This window comes from Neopsephotus bourkii, unplaced genomic scaffold (genome assembly GCF_033783945.1).
Source record: "Neopsephotus bourkii isolate Nb327-2 ecotype Australia unplaced genomic scaffold, CSIRO-AGI_Nbou_v1 NB_668, whole genome shotgun sequence".
NCBI classification, from domain to species: Eukaryota; Metazoa; Chordata; class Aves; order Psittaciformes; family Psittacidae; genus Neopsephotus; species Neopsephotus bourkii.
This window is the reverse complement of record NW_026901167.1, coordinates 84,310-109,259: the sequence shown is the minus strand read 5'-3', so window position 1 is coordinate 109,259 and position 24,950 is coordinate 84,310. Positions and strand designations below refer to the sequence as shown.

Here is a 24,950-nt window from a genome sequence, read left to right as displayed (position 1 = left end):
GCTGACAGAAGGGAGATTTAGATTAGACACTAGGCAGAAGCTCTTCCTTCTGAGGGTGCTGAGGCGCTGGCACAGGGTGCCCAGAGAAGCTGTGGCTGCCCCATCCCTGGCAGTGCTCAAGGCCAGGTTGGACACAGGGGCTTGGAGCAAGCTGCTCCAGTGGAAGGGGTCCCTGCCCGTGGCAGGGGTTGGAGCTGGAGGAGCTTTGAGGTCCCTTCCAAAACGAAACATCCTGTGATGCCATGATTCTATGATAATTACTGGGTCAACCACACTTAATGGCTAAGAAGTCTCTTTCTAACACATTGCAACAGGGCTCTTGATCTCCTACCAGTAGCCTGAGAATGGAAAGAAAATCATGTGTTTTAACCCACCCTCACGGAGATTTATTATTTGACAGAATGAAACAGCTTTTGTTATATGAGACAACACTTAACCGTAGACAGGTATTACCAAAATCCAGTGACAGTAACAGTAGACCTCAGCACCCTGCTTTACTGTCTGGCTTGGAATCTGCTCGGTCTTGCTTAAAAGCACATACTCTTTACTGATCTCAGCTATGGAGCAGGCTCTGCCACCTGTGCTAAGCTTTCAAGAGCGGTTACACAGTGCGTAAGCATGAGATCTATGCTATTTCTTTCTGCTACAAGTAAACACAGACTGATCCTCACAGACATCCTGAATGGAGGCTGTGAACAGAACCAAACAGTGCCAGGAAAGAAGTCAGAAGTCTTGCGAGGTAGAAGGAAATACTGAAATAAGGGGGGTATTGATAACATTCTTCAGGTATGAAGTGAGCAACAACTTTGAGGAGCAGCATCTTTTGGTATGAGTTAAAACCACTGCCTTTTCCTACAAACCATGTCTGACTTCTTATCCATTACGGTTACAACAGCACTAATATGCTATAAATGTCTTAGAAAACCTAAATTGGATAAAGTCATCGCAGCAATACATTCTAAAACAAGAGGAAAAATAAAACCACTGAAGGCCAAACATTGTGGATGAAAGCAGAGGGGACAGAGGAACTTTTTCCCATAGCAAGGCTCCCATAAGTTTGCCATAGCATAGACTATATTTACCTCTCTTCTGAGCCTTGTACCTTGGTTCCTTCCATCATACTCTCATACATTCACTCCTATGATGCCAAAGAGGTGAGCTCTCAGGAGAGCTCTGCTCCACGATGTGGTCTTCTCCCTTTCACCCCCAAGGGTTCTCTGTGCACATTTCCATTGGCTGCTTCCCCAGTTTTGCTCTGAATTTCATGAACATACAAACACCAAATTACATGAATCAAAACTTCCACTTTCATTGGTGGGAGGATATCTACATGTCCTGTGCAAATGCCCTGCATTTTGCTACTCTCAAACCCAGCATTTTGGTTTTCTACACAGATTTCTGAACCTTAAGGACCATTTCTGTCCATGTCAGCTGCATTTCCCCCCTGCATCCTGCCCTTTGCTCTCCCACCACCAGATTTACAGTGCGCTGGTGAGTGCTATCCACAGTGTTCCACATCCTCTACTATTCCTCCTCAGCAGCAGCAGTTCAATATCCCATTTCCCCTCTTTGGCTTTGCTGCTGAATAGGCAATTTTTCTCCAGGAGCTTATTTCTTTCCCTGAGTCAGCTCACTGCAGCATCTATTGGAGCAGTCATTTACTATGGAGTTCTTTACTCCTAAGCTTATTGTCTTCCATTTATCTACATTGAGCTGTGCTGCCCTAATACATCCCAGGTACTCAAAATTAATCCTCCTCATGTATCAGATTAAATTGTTTCTCATTATCTGCTTGCCTCTTAGTTCAGCACCATTTGTAAAATGAAATCCTACTTTTCCGTATTATTAATCAAGACATTTCTTGGTGACAAAATGCCACTGTGTCCCAATATGAATGATCTGAACCAGCTCAAGCAATATTTCTCCTGCTAACCAAACTCCAATGTCTCCCTATTTTTCTTCTCCCTTCATCCTGAAGTCCTGCTCCATAATCAGCCTGTTGAAACAGGAATTTCATGTGTTTAATGCATGTTTCTCTAACTTGACTGCCTCCTTATAGCTAAAGGTTCTCAGTGATCAATATTTTACATGATTAGATCAATCATAGCATATGCAGCTGCTTTAGGAGCCCTGATAAGACTATTTCCTATTGCTTTATTAAAATGGCTTTACAAAGCAACTTCCTTACCTGCTCGCTAGCTGTACCAACCTTCCTCTAGCTTCTACATACATATGCTCATTTATGCTAGTTATTTTGTGCAGATTAGGGGTTTCAAAGCTGTGTAATTTTAGAGTGAACTGTTAATCACCTTACAATTTGCCAACATTAAAATTGTATTTGATAACAAAGGCAGTAATAACACTTTGGTAAATGTGCGTGTTTCCCTGCTTTGATTACCTGTCTTTAATTACAGCACTCCAATTAGTAATTCACCACACCATTAAAACTGAAACATAGGAGGCCTCTTTCCCCAACCCTCCCCACCTTCGCATCCTACATAACCATGATCTAAATGCAATTTGGTTGCTTAGGAGATCTCTCCTAGGGCAATTAGAGCAATGCAAAGGTTAAGTCTTTTCACATGCCAGAGATGCGCAGCAAAGAGAATATCAAGGACAGGCTGGACAGGGCCTTGAGCAACCTGGTGTAATGGAAGATGCCCCTGCCCATGGCAGAAGGTTGGAACGGGATGATCTTGAGGTCTTTTCCAACCCAAACCATTCTATTATTCTATCAAGAAAGGAGACTTGAAGGAGATAAGAAATGACTCTTCTGGGCAAACCTACAGGAGATTTTGAGGCCCACAGTACTCTGATAACATTCCGTGCACATATGGTGGTCCGTAATCATAAAGAGCATGATTCTGACCTTGGAAACAGGGTAATCCTCAAATTATAAGGTAGACAAGACCAGAGCCTGAGAAGCCACTAGGGAAAGCCTGCTGATACCTTTGCTCTCTGACTTAGAGGAACACTTTCAAAGCATTAACTTTATACACGATTCCCATTCCCTCCACTGTATTTATCTACTTTTAAAGTGGAGGAGAAGGGAAGAGGAGAAATAAAAAATGACACATACTTGAAATTCAGTTTATGAATGGCTTCGGTCCAGAAAAGAGCAGCCTTGGTTTACTCAGTCCCTTGGGTGTCAAAAAGCACTTCAGCCCTGACTGAAGGACATGTCTGGCTCTTTCTCTGGATGCCTCAGCATGGGAGCACCCCACTAACACAACCACCCCTTGCGCATTTCCTAGCACATCGCTTCTGCCAGCAGACCTCTGCAGACAAATGAATGGGTTTGAAATCCCCTGACAAGCATTTTCCAAATTTAGGTTCATGAATTAGCTGGAAATAATTCCCCACTGAGTCCTAAATGCTTTTGGAGCAGACTTCATTAAATAACCCATGCCAAACCCAGACTGGTACTTAGGGGAGCTCTCCAAGGGCACTACCAGAGCTGGCCCAAAGACTGAACATCTTCCCTGTGCATGGGGAAGCTGCCCTGCTACCCCACTTATCATTGGTGTACACACTGTCCTTGGGCAGATGCTCTACAGCTGCAGGAAACACAGGTGGGGAAATTCCCTCCTACAGAACTCCCCACAGACCAATTTGCCATTAACATCCCATGCTGTTCTGTGTCTGCTTTTATGAAAATCTGTGCTTTTCTTTAAATATACCTACCCTATCTAGAAAACACAGTTAGAATATGGGTAAGATAAAGGAAAATTTATGGTAGGTGAAGATGATTGCATCAACCATTTTTCTCTTTTGAGACAAAACAGACCACCAAGAAGGTGGTGCCATCTTGGAAGATGAAGTGACTTTCAAAGAGATATGTTTGAGTCAAACAAAGTGCTGAGCTTAATAACAAAGCCTGGAAGAGATTCTGTGGCCTCCATTACCAAGTGATCTAATGGCACTTCTGCCTTGAGTCATGGCAGCCCACTTGCAACTCAAAAAACCCTTATCTTCTCAGGCCTGAAATCCAAGTAGCAAGCTTGCTACTGTGTTCAGAGGGTGAGGTTAGTTCCACGCTTCCTGCTGTAGCACTCTTCTATGCAGAATGCTGCTCAAATCAGATACAATTCATGCACAAAAAGACCTTTTCTCACTGTTGAATTCCTGCTACCCCTTGCTTAACAGGAGACATGAACTCACAGTCCTTATTAGAAACGTGACACTATTCACCCCTTTTTACCCCTAGTCATAACACCTCTGCACTAATTGGCCTAATCAGGCAACTTTGCCATGAAGAACAATTTGAGCTACTGTGCAGAATATCTAATCTGGCCTCTGCGCTGACATTTCCCTTCATTCACCATGTGAAAGAACATCTTACTCCTGGCTCTCCCATTATTCAACACTAATAGACTTAATTATAGTATAGAGACTGCAGGAAAAAACCTCAAGACAATCTTCAGCTATTTCATCTATTTGTTAATTATTAAGGAAGCACACAAGCCAATTACACCTGACTTTCATTCGCCCTTAGTGCAAAGGGAACTAAAAGGTTACGTAACACTCTTAATAACTAAAGGCTCCTTCCAATCATCAAAATGTGTGAATGACCTGGTACAAGTGAAAACCAGGTCTATTACTTCAATGAAATCACATCCTTTAGTGAAATACATTGTCCTGGGACAACAGCAATTAATGCTGCAGGGTAGCTTACCCAGTCAATGAGCTTTGAATCTTCTAAAGCCAAAACTATGAGTAAGCACAATAGTCTCTTCTATGTGAAGAGGTTGCGTGCCACTGTTTCTGCTCATTGATCTTCTAATCCACAAACTCAGCAATCAAGGAGGAAATACAATACTGTAAACCACATGAATTACACTGGTTTTGGATTTCCCTATATACTTTAACTTCCCAGCCAGCCCTTTGCTTATAGTTTGGCTTAGTAACTATATTTTTCATTGATGCCCTTCCCTTTGCCAAACACCATCCAAGTGAACACATACTGTAGAGGTATGAGCAGAAGAGACTTTAGAGAAGATCTTCATTTGCTTATATGCAACATAACTTGAACTGACTGATTGGAAATGCATATTGAAACATAAATTTTGGCCATGCTTTATATACAAGATGATTATCTGTTATCAGTGAAAAAGACCTAGAGGTTTCACTGCTTTTCCTGATTTCAGTCTCCAGGTGGAAGGATTTTTTTCAGGGGAAAATGTGACATTTTGACCAGGAAAAGCACTTTTTAGTCCATGGAAAGATACATCTCTGGGTAGAGGGCTGAGAAAGTAGACTTCTGGACCAACTATGAAATGAATAAATGGCTTTTCAAAATAACACAGATGGAATCCTCCTACACAGAGAGAGTGTGAAAAACACTGAACAGCCCACATTGAACATAATACATGTATTACACTTCACTGCTTTGCCCTCAACCAAATGCAACAAGTGAAATGGCATCACAGGGTTACCCTGAGAGGACATGGCAAAGGATTGAGCTGTCTGAGCTGTCAGCTCACTTGTTGAGATGGACAAACAACCTATGGATTGCGAATCCTGAATATCTGAAGCCCTGACTCATGCCCAAACAACACCTTTCTCTAATATTCCAATAGTTTTCTCCATCATGTTGGAAAAACTCATGTGTACTCATTCAAGCTGTCTTGTTGAAGAAGACAGATACCTAGTAAGAGATGTTGATATATAAGGTTTCAGAACAATCTTTAAGAGAGAGGTAAAGGTTTACAACAGTTCTGCAAGACTATTTCCCTACTTGGCCTCCAGTCTTGTTATTACAGAAAACGGAGCATGAGATGGCTTACAATGAGGAACCTCTATAAACTATCAAAGTAGAGGTCCACATGGGAACACTCCAGTAAACGCTCCTGCAACTGCATGGGAGACTTTCACATGGTTACAGAGGAAACACTAACCTGCTCCCACATTAGCATTAAATATGGATGATGGCTCCTGGGTACATGTCGCCTAAACTAGGGATTTCCTCAGCAGAGAGGAGCTCAGGAAGTACAGTTAATAAAAGCTATTGAGACTGTGCACATCCCAAAGCCCTCTCATAGCCAGCCACCATTGAGGAACACAGATTTTAAAGCCAGTCTAGTGTCAGATTGTTTCGAGTCCCTATTTCAGGCCTCCCAGCTCAAAAGCAGAGCAGGGAATCCATAAAATCAGACTAAAAACAAAAAAGGAGAAAGAAAAAAACCCCACTGTGAGAAGAAAAGCTGAAAGCATTTTCTTGGCTTATTTTAGACCTCAAATGGAAGTAATCAATTTATGCACTGCCAAGCTGATAATGAAATGTGACCCATTCGACTATGTGGCACATTTGCATAGTCACACCCCGTCTTTGGTGAACCACATTTGTTTAAATGCAAGTCTTCAAGGTCCATGTTACAGACACTCTTAAAAGCTGCAGAAGACATAATTCCATATAAGATCTCTCAGTTTTCTGTATATGGATTTCTTCTCCCCTCTCACTTGTTTTTAATAGACTGCTGAGCAGAAGGGCTATTAGGAGTAGCTGAAGCAGGCAGAGCGATTATCACTTGTTCTTTATGGGACCTTCACTGCAGCTAAGCTTAATGGAGTGGCAGAGGATTCCTAGAACATTTGGCAGCACTACATATAAAATCAACCTTGAGTATTTAGTCTCCCAAGAAGTTGGAAGGAAGCATTAGAAGCTAATTTTCAGCCCATACTCGGTCCACCCCTGCAATCTCTCCACTTCACAGCTTCAAGATCGGTTGACTTCAAATGGGGGAATGCCAATTTGAACAATTTTATGACATAAGAAATAACAAGTCTTGTTGATACGAGGATGGAGAAAACAGGCATCAAATCTCCCATACTCTAACATTATCACCACTAGGTTTTTAAAGATCATATAGAAGCCCTAAACTGTGATTTTGCTCAGACTTCCAACAGCAGGAACTGATCTGTTTTGATTCTTCCCTGGAGTCCCAGCCTAAATCAAAGTAGTACAACTGAACCTTTTAACTAAAGTTTCCTTTCTAACCAATGCACAGCAATAGGAGTCTCTTGGGAAATGTGGTGTGGGAGTTTAGATTTGCATGTTTTCCGTATAAACCTTGACTTCTGGATTAGAAAAACAAACATTCCTAAAGATCTGTGTGCTTAAAAGTAGGTGTTCATCATAGACATCAACTCCAGGAGACTGAAAAGCTGACAGTATTTTACTGGATGCTCCTCCTGCCTCTCAGCCAGAACCCTTTCCCTTAAACTAAACAAGAGAGAAGATAGACTTCTTCAGAGCAACAACAGATTGAGCTCAGACATCAACTCAGAGGGAAACAGAATGGCTCATGAAACACAGGTTATACAGAGAGATTGCTAGAAATAAAACAAGCCACGCAGGCAGAGAGTTTGGCACCTGAATAAGAAACAGCTCCTGTAAGAGAGGAGAGCTAAATATAGAACTCCTCTGCAGCACCAAGTTAAGTCACTGGTGCCTTTCAAAGGTATGTGATGAGATCCTTGGGGATGTATTACAGAACTCAGACAGTAACTTGACCTGAAGCCAACTACCACTCTTTCCTCATCCATCCTAGGACGAGCAAATTCCAGTTTCACTGATATATAAAGAGTCTGGCCAAGGACTTACAAAGAAGAATGTCAGCAAGCATCCATCTCAACATCATTCTGTTGGAAAGCAGCTGACTCCAAAATTTGGCAATAGAACTCCTAAAAAAGAAACCATCAACTGGCAGGAGTGTTGTGTTATTTACATTTTTGGTTTGGGTTGTTTTTTTTACTATGTCCTTTGAGACATCAATTTTTAAAAGGCACCTTTCCAATTCTGTGGAGGCAGTAAAATTCTGCTATAGGAGAGATTATATCAAGAACCAACTGTCATAGTGCTACCCTCTGATTTGCCACTCAGTCTCTTGGATGAGCAATTATGAACAGGTTTCTATTTACATGTGCAAATCAAAGAATCTGCCCATAAATACATTTGATCAGATATAAATTGGCAGCATTCTACAGAACACAGTGTACTTCATTAAAAACACCTAAGTTGAGGATATCGACAACTATTTGTGTGACTGGAATCCACTGTTTAGATTATTAAATGGTTTCACAGTGTGATGGTATGGACAGAGCTGTGGACATGGAGTTAGCGAAGAAGCTGCTGTGCTTTGCACATCTGGCTGGTCAGCTCATGGTGTCCGATCTTCACAGGGTGAGGCAGAACAGTCCAAGAACAGACCATGGCTCTCTAACAGTGTTGGCATAATACAGATGATGTTACTCATAACAGAACTGCACCTGAGTACGAATCTGTTTTTCTTTGGAGATCTCTGCCCTCTCCAGCTCATTTCTCTCACTTTCAAGTTTCCATCCAGAACAGCCTTCCACCTTCTCTCTAACGCAGTAGCTTTCTAACTCCACTGGAGCTCACAGATCCCTCTTGCTTTCAATTTCTGATCTCGCCTGCAGCCAACAAGCTCAGCCAAAAGCACTCTGCTCCCTCTCCATGCACCAGCTTCTTAACTGCTCTGCTAGAGGGTTTCTTCCCTGTTGTCAGACCCACCTTCTCCCATTTCAACCTCTCCTCCTCAGAACCATGATGCTTCATGGTTAAAAACCAGCCCTCTCCTCCTTGCAGCTCTTTATACCCATTTTCTTATTTTTTTTTGCCACCTTATTCCACCCATCTTTCATCCTGAGGATTAATCCAGACTTACTTGTAACTTGCTTTCAAATGAAAATCAATAGGAGTGGGGAATTGAAGGGGGTTTTAGCAAATGGAAAGTACATTTATCTTCAGAAGTGTCTTCTGCAGACACGACCTATCAACGCACCAGAGTTCTCAGGGTTCCCAATGCTGTCAGTCTGCATAAGCCAAGCATTATGCCCTGAAGAATGTTCTCCTGTATTCTGAATTTGGAGGCAATATTATTTACACATAGAACAGGCACCCTTAGGAAAGCAGGTACTCAAGTGTGCCAAAGGACAAGCAGCCAAGAAGAATCTTTGCAGGAGAAGCTGCCATCCTTTAAAACAACCTATGCATTTTTGGTTAGAAGATCATCACTCTTTAGGAGGAGGAGTCCACACTAATTCAGGAAGCTTTTGGCAATGTGCTTTGCCTTCCTCAAGGCCCATCAGCATACCTTGAAGGTAGCTGGCTCAGCAACCTGGCAGACAAGTGATTTTAAACAACCTACTTGGTAGTTTGCTTCCCAAATAACAGACAAAGGGGCAAAGGGATTTTTGAAGCGGGGCATCTGATTTTAGAGCATATGTAGCTTCCACCTGAGCAGCAATGGCATAGCATGAAGAATGCGTTCTTCAGCACAAGCAGGAAAGCTTGTTTTCACTCAGAGCTTCCCCCAACTTGGAAATAACCAGCACTATGCTTTTTAAATACATCCAGAACCGCATCGTACTGACTGGGCATTTCAGTGCACATTTAAATGCACTACATTAAATTCTTTGTAGTGAAAATTGCCATTTCCTGAACATGCTCCTTTCTTGTTAGCACAAAACCAGGCAAAATTCCTCACCGTTTTTTACATTTATGATTTAAGAAGCCACTGACTTGCATTTAGCAGCTCAAGTCCCATTCAGATTTTTGCTTACTACTATTTCACAGGGTAATTAATCTAAATTTATCATAAAAAGGCCAACCCAAAGGAACTCCCCTGGGTTAATGCTGATAGCTTTTCAGAAGCGAGCATCCTATGTGAAGCTTAGATGTTTTCTCCTGCCAACCTGAGAGACACAAGCAGTATTTATGTCAGCTTTGCCACTTGCCTGAAATAAGAGAATGATTGTACTCACTAGGGGTAAAAGCATCTAGAGAGCAAAACGCGGGCTTCAACTACTGACTCAAACAAGCTGGAGTTGCAGAGGAAGAGAAACATGGTGCCCAATTGCAATGAACTACATTTTTAACAGCTTTTGTAATTAAGTGTCATATTTGGCATCACCTGTTACAGAAATGAAAACCCATACGATTGTTCAGAGGAAAAGCAGGTTTAGAGACAGACTGACAGTCACCACAAATGGGGTTTGTGCTGTTAAAGCCTTTTTCAAGACAGAGAGCTGAGTGCCACGTTCACTGCAGTCACAGATTCCTGTTCTGCAGATGGTCTTCATGGCTGACTCTTTTTCTGCAGCCCCATCTGTCTTCACAGCATTGAAGTCAAAGCTGGTAAAGCTTCCAAACCAATTACATCCATGAAGACGTAAGCCTCAAACCTTCTCATAAAGGTTGCAAGCACACAGCTGAGCAATGAATCGTGCCGTTTTCCACGGGATCCAAGGGAAAAAAGACCCTGAGACAGGACAATAAAAACTAAGCATAAGGAGAATGTTTAAGCTGTTCTTTAGAAAGTATTTGTTAAGAAAGACAAACCTCCATCAGAGCAATTAAGAGGAAGCAGGGTTGTGCCACTTCATTTCTCTTCTGCATGGGGCTCCAGCAAAACAGTGAAGATGCTTCGATATTTGCATAACACTGCACTCAATCACTGCTCTATACACTGTGCTCTTCTGACTTCTCTATGCCAAGGGCCACACAAAACAAAACACAATCTGGCTTAATGATGCTGATGATCTGAAGAGTGGCAGCTAGATCTTTATCCTGTTGCTAAGCTAAATTTGGCCAGATAGTGTAGAACAGTGAGAACTTACACAGCTACACCAATAACCTTTCTAGAAGGGACTGTTGTGTAACCTGGAAATGTCAAGCATGAAAGACAGCCAGTACCTAAAGACTTCTTTTGTAGTAAGTGGTATATATTCCTCAGGTTTTTCCCTTGCTGAATCAACACATAAGAATTATTTAACACACTTGGAAACTGTGGAAGACAGCTTCAGATCAGGAGTATCCAAGATGCCTGAGAGAAGATTTATCCTTATTACCAAAATACAGCATCATTTGCTTTACAGGAGGACTTCAAGGAACATTGTGTCACTTCAAGAGGATGTACAGCCATGCGCTGGATACACCTCTGCAGGTCAGAAGGTGTATGTCCCTTGTACTCTTTAGGGTTTAACCTAACTCTTAGCAGTCCCAGTCATCCAGCAAAAAAGATCTCAGTGTTTTCAAACACACGGTAGAAAGAAGCAAACATGCACATTGGGATCCATACTCATCAGTCACCCGGTCAGTCTTCCTGAACACCACTGCTTGACACTACTTGGACAAGAGGATCTGGAGGACAAGAACTGGTTTAAAAGATGTGCAGGTATTTTGCACTGTGCTACAAAGCTGGGGTGGGTTTTTTTAAGCATATAAGCAAACCGAAAGAGCTTGTGCACAGCAGGAAATCTCTGTACATAGATAACAGTGGGGAAAGAAGTGAATATGAAACAGTCTGGGCACTATATCCTGAACACTCAGATACTACTGAAGAAGCATTCAGTCATTTTCTCCAAGGAAAACTGGCCTTTTTCAATCCTCACACCTCTGTTGTGCTTACTGAAGTCTGGGTAAAGCTTTTTCAGTTTCTTTAGCTTTACAGGTGAGGATATTTGGAAAAGAATGAAAAATAGAGGCAAAAGTACTACCGCTGCTTAAAAAGAAACCTCATAAAGGAACACTAACGCACATGGCTGCGTCGTGTGCTCACTATGGGTTTGAAATGAAATGCTCTGCTTTCTTCTGCAAGCATCCACAGCCCTGACAGAGCAGTGTCCAGAACAAGAAGCATGAGAGAAGAACACAAAGGCTGAGGGAGCACACAGAGACCAGACTGCGTTCAAAGTAAGGCTGAGTTCCTCTTCTCTTCCAGATGAACCCTGTTGCTTGTTGTGGCTTCACTTTTGCACCCTCAGCTGCTGACAGCCCACACTGCTGATGGAATGAAGAGCAAAATCCCCCAGGTTAGACATAGGCTGAGCTAACCCTGGCACTGGAAACCACAGGCACACAGTAACACAATGCTGTGAGTTACTCAAGCTAATTACCCCTGTGATAACTAACACCATTGCATGGTGCCGTACTGGGCTGCAGTGGGACGGTAGCTATGGGATCTCTGCAGCATGTTCTGCCGCACCATGTAGGCATGACTAAGTGCTTTTGTAAGTGATTGTCTTGGGAAAGGAAACCACTTTCCAGGGATAGCTAAAAGTTTAACAACTCCTTGTTTCCAGAATTGTCCTTACCTAACCAGCATGAAGAATTTGGCATGCTCTCAACCCAAGGGCCAGTGGTTAAATACTACAGACATTACCACTGATAAAGGGCCGTGCAATAATTATGATGGGCCATGAAGCTGAATAAGATACAGAGGAAAACCTTCATTATTAATAAAGAACTACATCTTCTTATTAAAAATGAGGACAGATTGAAGAGCAAAGGCTGCTGCTTTCTCAGAAGAGTCACGGAATGAGAAAGTAGCAAGACAAAGGTCTTCCTCCATACAAGGAGCACTCTGAAGCTCTCAGAGAGTCCTTTACAGATGAGATGAGAAAAGAGTATCAGTGTGACTCATTTGGTCTAAATGTACTACTTCAGACAAGTGCCAGGTACTGTCTCCATAGTGAGTATTTAGTCTAAGAGCTAAATAGCAAAAAGCACAGATAAAAGATTTGCCTCAAGACTACGCAGGTAAGATGGGAGATACGAGTTCTCTTTAGGTTGCCACGACCTGTGCAGTGGTGAGGCCAGCTCCAACTTGAGAATTAAACCTCATTGTCTTGAAATAATAGTGCTACAGCTGCTCCTTAAACTTCTCTGGGGGTAGGGAGTGCAAATTGGGCTGCCTGACTGCACAGCTCACAATTACAGCTGTACCTTTGAGCTTCTGCATCAGGAAAACCCAGTTCACCAAACCGGTTCCAGTTTGTTACTTGTGGCCATGTGGAGTGACAGATAAAATACCATGAGGACTGTTAGTGCCTATTCTGGTGTATCTATTACCTACAGACTTGGGAGCACCCACTTGATGAACCCGTGACGACAGGCACTGAGGAAGGCAGGTCTGTACAATGGGTAATCCATTGCTCCATCAGTGCTGAATTCCTCCTCTATGAGCTGCTGGCCTGGGAAGAGCAGTGGTGCTGTGACGTTTGAGACCATTCTTTCTTTGATCAGAAAGTGGGTGCCAGGGCTCCCTTTATTCCTTATGTTTTATTTTCCTCCAGGCACATTGAAGATCTGAGCCTGACAAACAAAAGTGTGCATGCTGTTCCCTGGTCTGAGGTATATGCATACACAGTGAGAAGGATCTTCCAGCTGTAATCCTTATTTCAGGGCACGTCCAGCTGACAGCAAGAGCCACAGACATGTGAAAAGGTCTGTTCTCCAGGAATAACCTGGGAGGTGTATCAGTTAAAAGGAATTAGCAAAGCAAATCAATGGGATCCAGGAATCACAGCCATATGCAACACAGTGACTTCCAAAGCTCTCAGGAGCTAAGGAAAGCCCTAAGGAAAGCTCTCACACTGTGCTCTGTGAGGTGGCAGGTACACAGGAATTTAGGAACAGAAGAGATTTGCAAGCCAATGGAAATGCTGCATTTGGTGACTTCCAAACCTTAAACGCTTTCCTCAATACACACTTTGTAATCATTGTAGTACCCGCTGACAGAAATGCTTCATCAACAATTACATCCCTTCTGCTCAGGAATTCAAACACTGAACCACCACCACCTTAATCTTCAAATCATATCGAGCACCTTACAAAGAGATGGTTTTTATCAAGAGGTGACAAAAGAAGGTGTTTGGTGCTGGAGCTTGCCAAAGCATGGGTCAAGGCCTGAGCACATGCTGGGAGGTGAGGGGAGGGAGGGCTGAGGGCAGCCAGTAGTTGCCATAGCACAGGCTGCCACGGAGCCACTGCTCAAGAGAAAAACTAAACCCCCAGATTCTAAGTTTTAGGCCATGGAAAAATGCTAAATTCCCAACTCTGCTCTATTCCCACATCGCAAGAAATGGCACAACCGAGAATCTTCCAAAGATAACAGTCAGGGACCTGGTGCTCAGCTGATGCAGCAGACGGTGTTATTGTTACTAACGCTGATGAGATCCCCAAATAGGTTTGAGCATCAAGTTCTTCCCTTCCCTCTATATTCAATTTCCCTACTGCACAGGAGTGCTATGATAGATGCATGCTCAGTCATGAATCATTGTGGTAATAAGGACCATATAAACTCCTCTGGGAGTAAGAAAAGAGGCAACTGAGTTAAACTCTATGAGGGGGGTTTCTCATTTGCAGACAAGTCAATATTGAGTAATCTTGGATTTGGGTGGAATTACTCTGGATTTGCACTGGCTGAGCCTAAACCCGAGCCAGGCCCAGGCTGCATTCAGGTAAGCTCATTAAATACATCCCAACCCCTTTGACTTTGCTGGGAGCACTCCCATGTTTAAAGTTAATCGCGTGCTTAAAGGCTTTGGAGGATCAGGGCAAGAGCCACTTACAGGACTGAGCCATTCAGCTTTATGTACTAAGTGTCTGAAGAAAATAAGAGTGCAGTTGTCACCAGTGCCTCTCAATGCCCTGAAATACAAGGTTATCATTTAATCACTCAAGTCAAAGTTGGTTTCCCTTTGTGGGGGGAAAAGCCACTGTAACAGTGGCAGCTCCATACCTTTAGCTTTTGTGGTCTATGTCACTCCATTTAGATCATCCCTCTCTACAGGTATGGTCCCATAGCTGCAGCAGCTCCCTGTGTACCCAGACAAACAGGATTTAGAGCTTATTTTCATTTAGTAGTGGACAAGGCTCAGGCACTGCTCATTGCTGCTTCCTGCCAGTGCCAGGACCCAGGAGCAAGGCAAGATGAAAGCTTCATGTTTCCCACATAGAATCATGGAATGGTTTGGGTTGGAACAGACCTTAAAGATCATCCAGTTCCAATCTCTCTGCCATGAGCAGGGTTCCACTGTACCAGGTTACTCAAAACTCCATCCCAGGGGTACCTGAGAGGTACAGGCAAAAGCAGAGTGCAGAACAAGGTTTTTCTGAGGGAAAGGGTGATGATGAGGGCACTGAGGGCTGCAGGGACCAGTTAGGCCACAGCAGACTGCCTGTCCTACCTCTTCACTCCTTGGGATGACCTGCTCCAGGCCAGACAGCTTAGCTGCAGCAGGAAAGGGTTAAATACTCCTGTTGGAAAGAGCCTTGGCAAATGGGGTATCAAGTCTTCACTTTTCACCTCCACTAAAAGCAGAAGACATGATGAAAATCACCACGGAAGATTACAAAATGTGATCAGTTTAGTATCAAGGGACCATAACTCTAATGAAGTCTCTAAGTAGGAACACTAAGTTAGTAGGAGCCCCTGTTGAATAAACCAGTGAGTCCCTTTCAGGCTGCTGTTGGTCCAGATTAAATCTGAGGTTGCATTCACTCACAGCACAGATGCTGAACCTCCTCACTGCTGTCTCACAGCCAAGTGTGCTGCGTCTGAACACCTCAGACACAACTGGCACAGGCGGCTGTACCTGTTTCCTGCATCTCATCTCTATTATTCCCTCACTGGAACACAAAGTCTTTTCAGCTCTGAACAATAAGTAAACTCTAAAAGCCTCTCACAGTTCTCCATGATTTCAAATACAGGTTCTCCTCCCCCTTCTTCTTTCCTTTTCTCATTATATTCCAAAATGCAGAAATGCCCATGAATTAACATAATTGAGGGAGCTGGGCTAATAGCACTGAGTTGGTCTAGAAGAAAAGGATATAATTAAAGTGCCAAGTAACAGTACTATCAATGGTGACACCGCTCTTGGAGCACCAAAGGGATGTTCAGTGTGACAACATAAAAGCTTTGACTTTCTGCAGGTGACAAAGCAGTGTGTGCACATGGGGTAAGTGGAAGAACCAGCCTCCCACCTCCTGTGGTTAAATGTCCCACCTCTTCCTCACCCCCAGGGCTGGCTCTGCACTCATCCCATTGCTGGGGCTGAAGATAACAAGCCACTGTCAAGGGCAACCACAAAGCTGCTTGTTTCCTATTACCAGCCTTAACATTTTTTATTTAACCAGAGTTGCTGCTGGTTGAGGAAAGCTGCCATTCTTCATCACCAGCTGCTCCCCAAGATCCCCCTCTCCCCATCCCCAATACATATTTTGCCATGCTTGTCTGTTTTTTTCTGTGTAAAAAGGTTATGTATGCCTGGAGGGAGACTAAATGTTACCCCCCACAATATATAAGAAATTAAATAAGATCCCCTATGAAAACAGAACTGTGGGCAAGAGGCCAAGGCTCCTCATTATGTGGCTGTGACTAACCAATGGGTGTTTTTCTCTCATTGCATTCCCTCCTCTGGATGCAATAATACAACTCAAATTAGTTTTCCAGGAGCAGACTTCTCTTTATGTAACCGTGTTTTATCCAGATAGCAGCAGCTTATGCTTAAACTATTTAAGAGAACAAATAGCTGCAGAATGTACTTCAGCTGGCCCTTCTCCTGCTAGCAGTGTATTCCTGGCTTGAGGGAAGCTACAAAACCACCCTGTGTTTTGCTGCTGCTTGGATGTAACTGTAAACAATGCACAATGCCCACAGGAGCCAGCATCCAGGTAAGGATGTCAGCTCTGCTTGTTTTATCGCATTGGAGAGATCCACAGCACTGTAAACTGTAGGGTGGCTTTGACAAAACAAAGCTGGAATGATGCAGAATAAAGCAGCAGTTCGTCTTTTAACTTAGGCCATAGCTTCCCACAGCACTAGGAAAGGCAGCATCATGCCTGAACTGCAATCACCCTGCTGGCAGTGGACCCAAGTGGAAAATTCCACATTTTGGGAATCACAGACTGGTTTGTGTTGGAAGGGACCTTAAAGCTCATCTGGTTCCAATCCCCTGCCATAGGCAAGGACACCTTTCACTAGACCCAGTTGCTCAGTATAATATTAGTTTGATTTCCTACTGTTCTGCTCCTTCCTTCCACATCTACCACTTAAAAAAAGGCTGTCCTTGCTACAGTTCCTTGACCAAGGACCTCCTATGTGTCCTCCAGGTTGTTATCAAATGTATCAGCCCTGGACCTATTTTACTAAGGTGTAATGAGGCATGTGGGTGCTGTGAACATTGAAAGGAGGCAGGTAGGGTACCATGAGATGAACAAGAAACCAAGACAGGTTAATTTAGGAAACATGGATCTAATTTTCTCTCCTCTTGCTTTCAGAAATGACCCTCAGATATGAGAAATGATGGGCCACCTGATTCACATACCAGAGTGAGGTGGTATTTAAGCCTTTCAGCAAATAGGAGAACGTTCCTCAAACACCCTTATAAAAAGCCAGGAAAATCTTTTACCTGGTATCACCATACCTGCCTAGGGGTTTCAGATCCTGAAGTGATAAATGAGGCTCCCCAAGCATTAACCCTGTATTGAAAGCGGTTACAAAGCGCAGGGAAGAAATCCATCATCTAAATGAAATAGTTAGGCAAAGAGCTGCAAAGTTAGACACATGCAGGATTTACGGTGTGTTCCCATGCCATTACTCAGCAGATAAAAAAGTACATTTTTATACTCTCTGCAGTCTTTCAAGTCTGAAATTTCCCATAAAAATTCCATTAGGACGTTTGACTCAGGAGCTTTCCTAAATGCTTCTTAGCCACCATATTTTACCTTAAAAAAATGTGTCAATTATGCTATAGTAACACATTTAAACATTTATTTCCATCCATCCTCACAGCACAATCGAGCTGTTAGCTGCTGGGTTCCCCTACAAGGTATTCAGGTAGGGTTTGTTCCAGCCACTGCATTAGTTTTAAGAGACTGTTTTAGTGGTTGCACTGAAAGCAACTGAATCATTTCACACTCAGAATCTCTCAAGCTTCACGGTAACAAACCACAGAGGTTGATACACATCACTCATTCAGTGGGTCTATCACCACTGCCAGGGAGTTCACAGACTCTAAAGAAAGACCAATGCAACCCAGACAACTTATACTGCAGCAGAGGCTAGAAGGACTCCTCAACATGTATTTCCCCTCTCATGCCAGAGGCAGCATCTTTAACACATAGAGAAATTCCACAACAATAAAAATGGATACCCCTATGAATTCCCATCGACTCAGATGGTTGTGAGACAACTCAATATGGCCATAGCTTCTTGTGCCCTGTCTAGGGATGCAGAATTCCTGAAGGAGAGAAGGAGGGGTGAAAAGGGGAAGGTGAAGAGGCATTCATCCTTGTACACTGCAGTAAAAGATGAAAAGCTTTCTTCTTGGAACCAAACATTTGCAGTAGGAATGATTAACAATACCATATGCCATGGAGGAAGGAGTAACACAGCTGTTGTTGGAGACAGACACTATGTAGATTTATGGAGAATCTAAGAAGAGCAACTGTTGGCTTCCAGGCGACAATACGGCAGAACTGATGCTCCTCAGGTCTTCGCTTAGAGCCTGCACCTTGCGAGCTTCTCCCAGCAGGTCCTGAATTCCCCAACACTGGACCAAACCATTCCCCCAGGAGATAAAAGGCCCAGCATACCTTTGTTTCCCTTGTTCCTCTTGGACATGCCATTAGTGTGTCAAGTGTTGATTCATTCACTGAAAACAAACAGACCTAGCTAAGAGCTAAGTTCCCAGCAGGAATCCAGCTCCCAGTGTAAGTTCCACTGAAGTAACCATCAGCTTCTGCTGGAGTTATACATGACCAAAAGGAAACACTGAAATACAGCATATGAGACCATGATGCCAAGTTTAGGGCCCTTCTTTTTATGGCTCACATGGAATCTTTTATTTCACCAGATATCACTTGCCCGAGGATGCTGAGCACCTTTAATAGCTCAGCTGTCATCGTCTTCCTAGAAGAGCTTGATATGAACAGTTGTGGGCTCATATTTGCTCATAAACAACACAAACCCTGATGGATGGGAGGAAATCCATTACATTTGCTAATCCAGACGAGTGCTGTGGGATTCCCCTTCATGGTTATTGAGTTCGGAATTACAAAATCAGAATTCCTACCAAATCAGCCCTAGAACCGATAGGAGAATTAGACTCAGTGTTTTCAAAACCCGACTGTAATATCCAGTTATAGCATCACTGAAACAAAAACCTTCTCCCCACACCTTATGCCCATGTTTGTGTCAGACTTGCTATTTCTGGTGAGAAGAGAAAGAAATGCTATTGTAATAAACCAGTTTTATTTAAAAAGACACAGATTGCCCAGAATTGCAAAGAACATTCATGCAAAATCTGGGGTATGTAACAGGAGAAAGTAATTGACTGGAATATTTGGGGCTAATAGTGACAGCTTAGCAACCGGTGACTGTCATTACAGAGAATAACACAAGTGATTTGTGAGGAAGGTCTCCAACCTTCTCACTTTGCCATTCCTGCAGACTCAATTGTGGGGCCAGCATCCAGCCCTAAATATTTCACCTTAAAATACATCTACCAGCAGTAGCATTATTTGTCTTGGCAGATACTGGAGCTTATGCAAAAAGTAGCAGGCTTACCATGTGCAATATGAGGCAGTAGAGTAAAACACATGTGGAACAACAAGAGAAAATATTAAAATACATACTTTCAAATAGCTTCATCTTATGTACACAAGTTGAAGATGGAGATACCTCATTAGTAATCTCATATGAGCAAACACAGCATTAGAAAAGACCGTACCTTTGCTTTATCTGAAAAGGAAAACATTCTACTTATTGTTTTCTGCTCTGCATGCATTTCATTTCCCAAAATGCAACCAGGCGTGCATGACATACAAACTCCATCCTGCTTCGCTGAAGTACAGCTGTCATGAGCATTCGCTAGCGCTATGCAGAAGCCTTATGGAGTGAAAGGTGTTGGGGACAAGCCGAATCTGAGCCTAAGTGCCATGTTTGCAGCAGACTGCAGCTTCAGAAATGTTACTGGAAAGAACCAACTAGGAATTGATGCTGGTTCAGTAGCAAGCAACTTTTGGCAGCCAAAAAAAGGGCAGTGTGTAATGATGAGAGCTGAAACAAACAGACTTTCTTTAAGTAAAAGCAGCACCACTTCACTTCTTGTCTAGAATGATACCGTACACGGCTTATACTATAGTGTCCCGTGATAGCTGAATCAGACACTAACAGGCAAGCAAAGGGGGATATGGAGTGCATCACGCTTCCTGCATCAGTTGCGCTACACTGACACAGGCTGGAAAACACACAGCACACTCTAGGGACATACATGGAAAACTCAAAACCATAAGAACAAACAGAACATGGATCCATAGTGCCACAAACCTTCTGGCTCTGTGTTCTCTTTGAGGTGCACTTGCTTCAGTGGGCAGCAGAAGATTTCGTGACACTTAGCACGAAAAGGGGACTCTTTTTTCTTTAATTCCGCAGATTGGATCAATTCTTGCTGTAACATAATGTACTCCTGTGTGCCAGGGGGAGCGTCATCCATAACTGTGGTCACCACATAACAAAATGAACTCAAGTTAGAGCTTGAGGAAAGCAATCTAGAGAATCAAATCAACTACATAATGTCAGGGGAGGGGAAAGAAAGGAGGGGAAGAAATGCTTATAGGAGGCAAATAATATTTCAAGTATCAAGTATCTTAGTCATGGTGGCAGAAAGGTGGGGGAAACATGTACTTTTAGAAACAATGCTTCTCATTAACAACACTTTATATTCTTTCATGCAGCTTTAATAAAGAGTAGAATAACATCCTGATCCTAAAAGCAACAAGGTTCTCTCCTATGTCTTTGCTTTATTCTCCTATAGCACCTATATCTATTCTGCATGCAGTTTAAGGTAAATAAAAAGGCAAACAAAGCATGCTTTTATTGCCTAGCCATAGGCAATCTCCACGTTAACATCACGGAGTAATCATTCCGCATCTGCAGGTAACACAACATCAGTGTACCTATTCCCCAAAGTAAAATGAACATGCCTGTATCAGGATATACAATTACACCCAGTTCCTTAGAGCCAGGATGATAATCCAATGACATTTGACTTGATCACCATTTTCAATGGATAGAAGAATAGATGTACAACGAGAAAGCACATTAATCCTTTTGATGGCTTTCTTGTAAAATACCAAGTCATTTCTTAAAGCTGATCTGAGGAATCAATACTGCCATTAATAATACAAATGCTACGCAGCCCAGAATGTTTTCTGAATGGGGTCAGGCTATTAAACAGTGAACAGATAAAATACATAGCATACAGAAAGCTCCAGCTACCTCAAAGTATTACATTACCCGAAAGAACTGAAACACTTTTCCACTATCTAAAGAATGAAGCGTTAATAACAGAGATAGTGAGATTCCTCAGCTTACAGCTCTAAGGCACAGATTGTCTCCCAAGAACAAAAATCAAACTCTCTTAGCAAAGACAGTCTCTAAGCACTGCTAGTGATTTATAGTGTGATGCAGAGATAGAAAACCACAGCCAAAACCAAGCTGAGAGCCTCCAACTCTATAGCAACCCCCCCCCAATGAAACAATAATAATAGGAAAAGATATTCCAAGGATTAGGAAAGTAAAACTCCAACGATCAGAAAAGTAACTCTTGACAAGCTAGTCTAAAACTACAGCTGCACTAGCACTATGGAAGTTGATATGGTTCTAGAAGTGTTGGCTGTTCATTCAAACAATTCCACTGTTTCCTAGATATCTGCCAATGTATGACAACTATAAAAACCAGTCAGATTTAACCATGGATCGCCTCAAACAAATATCAACCTCCTTTCATGCACTTGATTCTTTCTCTCCTAGCAAGACTGGTACTAGTAAGAGTCATATCTAGGAGATAAGTAATTCAAGTTGATAGTCTCTATTTTCACAGTGGGCAATCGCCTCCTTTCAAGACCTCGTTAATCTGCAGGAGACGCTTTACACCTCAGCTGATGTTGCTTCATTACACGCAGCAACAGTAACACACACTGATAACCCATATAAAATGGTATTAGAAAAGGTGCATTGATAACAGGAAAGCATAAGTGGTTCAAAACAGAGCAGCAAGTCAATGGGCGCAAGGTCTGGATTGGCATAGAGTTACTCCCTTAACAATACTATCTTTACTTTGGCTTGTTTGAAGGGCATGTATGTGCTCATGAAACATACTGACAGTCCCTCCTGAGAAGTCCTGTTCCACTGTGGGAGCTCAGAGAATTACCCACAAGGTTCAATGCCACTTTAGTGCTAAACAAAGCAGAAATCAGGCTAGCAGCTGCTAAACAGGGTCTGCAGGGGAGAAGGAGCTACTGGTGGTTATCCAAAGGCATGGCATAAGGACCTGGTGTTCTAGCCATGAGAGCTGTTTGGCACTGGCTATGACTTCTCACCACCTTTAAGATCAGAGGGCTCTGCAAACCAACCCCATGGACTGATTCCATCCATCAGTACCATTACTTGACATCATTAGGTAGGTGCACCTCTATCTTGGGCAAGCTCACTAAGATAGGTGGAGAAGATAAGTGGTCCTTTACCAGTCACCTGCATGCTCATCTTACCACCTATACACAGCTTTAGTTAAATGCGAATAAATCACAGAGAACCACACCTTTAATAAGTGAAGAACATGCTGAAATCAGCAAAAGCACACTAGATTACTAGAATCCAGGTCAGCAAGTGTAAATGAGCCTCGGTTTTGAGGGTATTCATAAGCACCAACATCTGGAGCAAACCCTAGCAACCACAGCTCTAATAAAGCCTTAATGCCAGGATGATGTATGGATAACTTAATAGATGTCAGTGTTCTGAAGGGAACAGCTAAAACCTTTTCTTAACATGATGAATGGCATCAAGTCAGGCTGAGAATTTATTACCAAGCTAGGAACAGTCCCTGACCCTAGAGCCTCCTTTTCCCTGCTATGATGACAGCCAGACACCCTCATGGAGCCACTGAAATCACAGCTACAGAGCCTTTTATGGGTCCAGGAACAATTCAAAGGGAAGTTTCAACAACACAGAATATAAATGTGAAAAGCTTTAAAAACCTGATAATGTCCATTTTTGGTGACCAAAAATAATCAGTGCACCACCATTATTGAACAACTGTGAACAAGCGTCTTGGTAAAGGGAGGAATATCAGGAATCTGTTATGATTTTGCTAATGGGATAAACGCCACAGTTACAAAACAGTCACACAAACACCAGAGTAGGAGAGAAACAGCAAATTTTAGGGAATCAACAAAAATCCAAAGCAGCATTTATATAGTGTGCCATGTGCAGCACAGGACACTGTGTTCCACTGTTCCCTCCATTACAGACCCTGCTAATGGCAGGACCTAGGAGGGGCTTACATTCCTCTGTGCAATGCACAGATAACACAAGGTAGCTTTAAATCAGCTACTTTGGGTAGTAGCCACAAGCTAGCACTAAGCTCAACAAGGGCAGCAAGAGATCTGGCAGCTTCACACCATCATTCAGATGCTACTCTCAAGAGCAGTTAGAAGAAACCACCATTGAGGCACATCCACATTTCCTTGCCCACCTGCCAGAAGGCAGATGTGGAGTCATCCTAACATGCTCCAATATTCAGCTATGCCTCTGTTGCTGTACTTCAGCAGCTGCTCACCCTAACGTACTCCTCATCCTCATGGGACCCCAGCTGCCCACATATCCACCTCCCCATGAGTAAATCAGGGACAAGACTTCATATGTCACAGACACAGGCCATTAAGATACTAAGAAAGAAACTGTATATTCTCAGTTGGAAGATGATGAATAAATACTTCACAGTTTTACAAATATAATAAAATATCTCTATTTTCCACTGCCACCCTCCCCTCATAATTTTAGGGAGACCAAAACCACACAACTGCGTATACGTGAGAGGAATTCACTTCGCAGTTAGCATTAAATAGCTGCAGTATCTGTTCTTTCCTACATCAAAACACTCAACTTGCTAAATATCATCCTGTGGCATATTTCTAAGTTTAATAATAATAATAATAATAGTAATAATGATAATAATAACAACAACTTACTGTTAACAAGCTGGTAGGAAAAAATTCCTTTTTCCTATAAGCCTTACTGAGAGGGAGGGAAGTGATCTTCGGGATGACTGCCGGCACCAGGATGTTTTGCAAGATCGATTCAAACATGTTTATATAAACACTCTGCTGGTTTGTGCCTTTCTTTTATGTCCAACTGCATTTCAGTCCCATCTAGAATTGCCAGAAACCATAACATCAACCTTGTCCATAAGCTTTGGCTCGGGTTCCAACTGAATAATCTTTGATGTAATTCAGAGTTTAATAAAGCTGTAAGGAAGCATCTCCCCTCTCACCCCCCTAAGGTTCTACATGGAGAGGCTTCAGCTCTGCTAGCTAAAGGGCAGTAACCATAGGGTAAATATGTATTAATATGCAGACAAAAGAAGTCCTCATGTTCCTGTTGGACTATTGTTCTTGTATGCATGACACCATTTAACTCCAAAGCTTTATACTTCCATGGATCCATCCCCTCCTTGAATGATCTTTCAGGTTATTACCTGAAACATGAATTTCCATCTGTCTCCTTCAGTCCCCTTATTTTCTTACTCTGGATAGTTTTACTCTGCTCAAAACAACTCTTGTTACATCTGGAGGCTGCTGCTGGACAGGGTCTGTGAGGGATGACAGCTCACCATTGCCACAGCAGCACAACTCACTCCTCTTACTGGGAAGCAGCGCCTGGTCTTTTGTTCTCAACCCAATACTGTGAATTTCCTCTATGGCAACTGCTTCTCTGTGCTTATTTTTGAACTGATATTTAAAGGACAGTTTTATGGCATGCATGAATAGGACATAAATTTTAAGTGGGCAACAGTTGCTCCAAGAGCTCAGCTACCATCAGTTTTGTAGAAGCTAATTCCTTGCCATTTACTACTTGAACTAATGATTTTTCAAGCTGCTGATCTAAATTAGATTGCAGTTGGTTATTAGGAGTTGAAGCTTTTGGGATTCAGCCGGACATGGTCTAAGAGCTCTTTTCTGTGTCAGGTGGAAGAGGAAAAATAAACTTCTATTCACAGCATAAATGTCACAAGCCTATTTAAAATTCACCATTGATGTCCAAATAATAACCTTTATGATAAAGCCAGCAACCCAGTTTCTG

At 42.6% G+C, this 24,950-nt stretch overlaps 1 protein-coding gene across 1 annotated transcript in view; it reads right to left on the bottom strand.

The window, feature by feature from the left end:
- The window catches only part of FGF13 (fibroblast growth factor 13), a 113,323-nt gene extending 89,352 nt beyond the window's left edge, over positions 1-23,971 (bottom strand). Inside the window, exons 1-2 of the mRNA XM_061353185.1 lie at positions 23,840-23,971; positions 20,139-20,306 (exon numbers count right to left, since the gene is read on the bottom strand). Coding sequence (XP_061209169.1) covers positions 20,139-20,304 — 166 coding nt within the window. The 5' untranslated portion in view covers positions 20,305-20,306; positions 23,840-23,971. The remainder of the gene's footprint in view (positions 1-20,138; positions 20,307-23,839) is intronic.
- Positions 23,972-24,950: the final 979 nt, after the last annotated feature.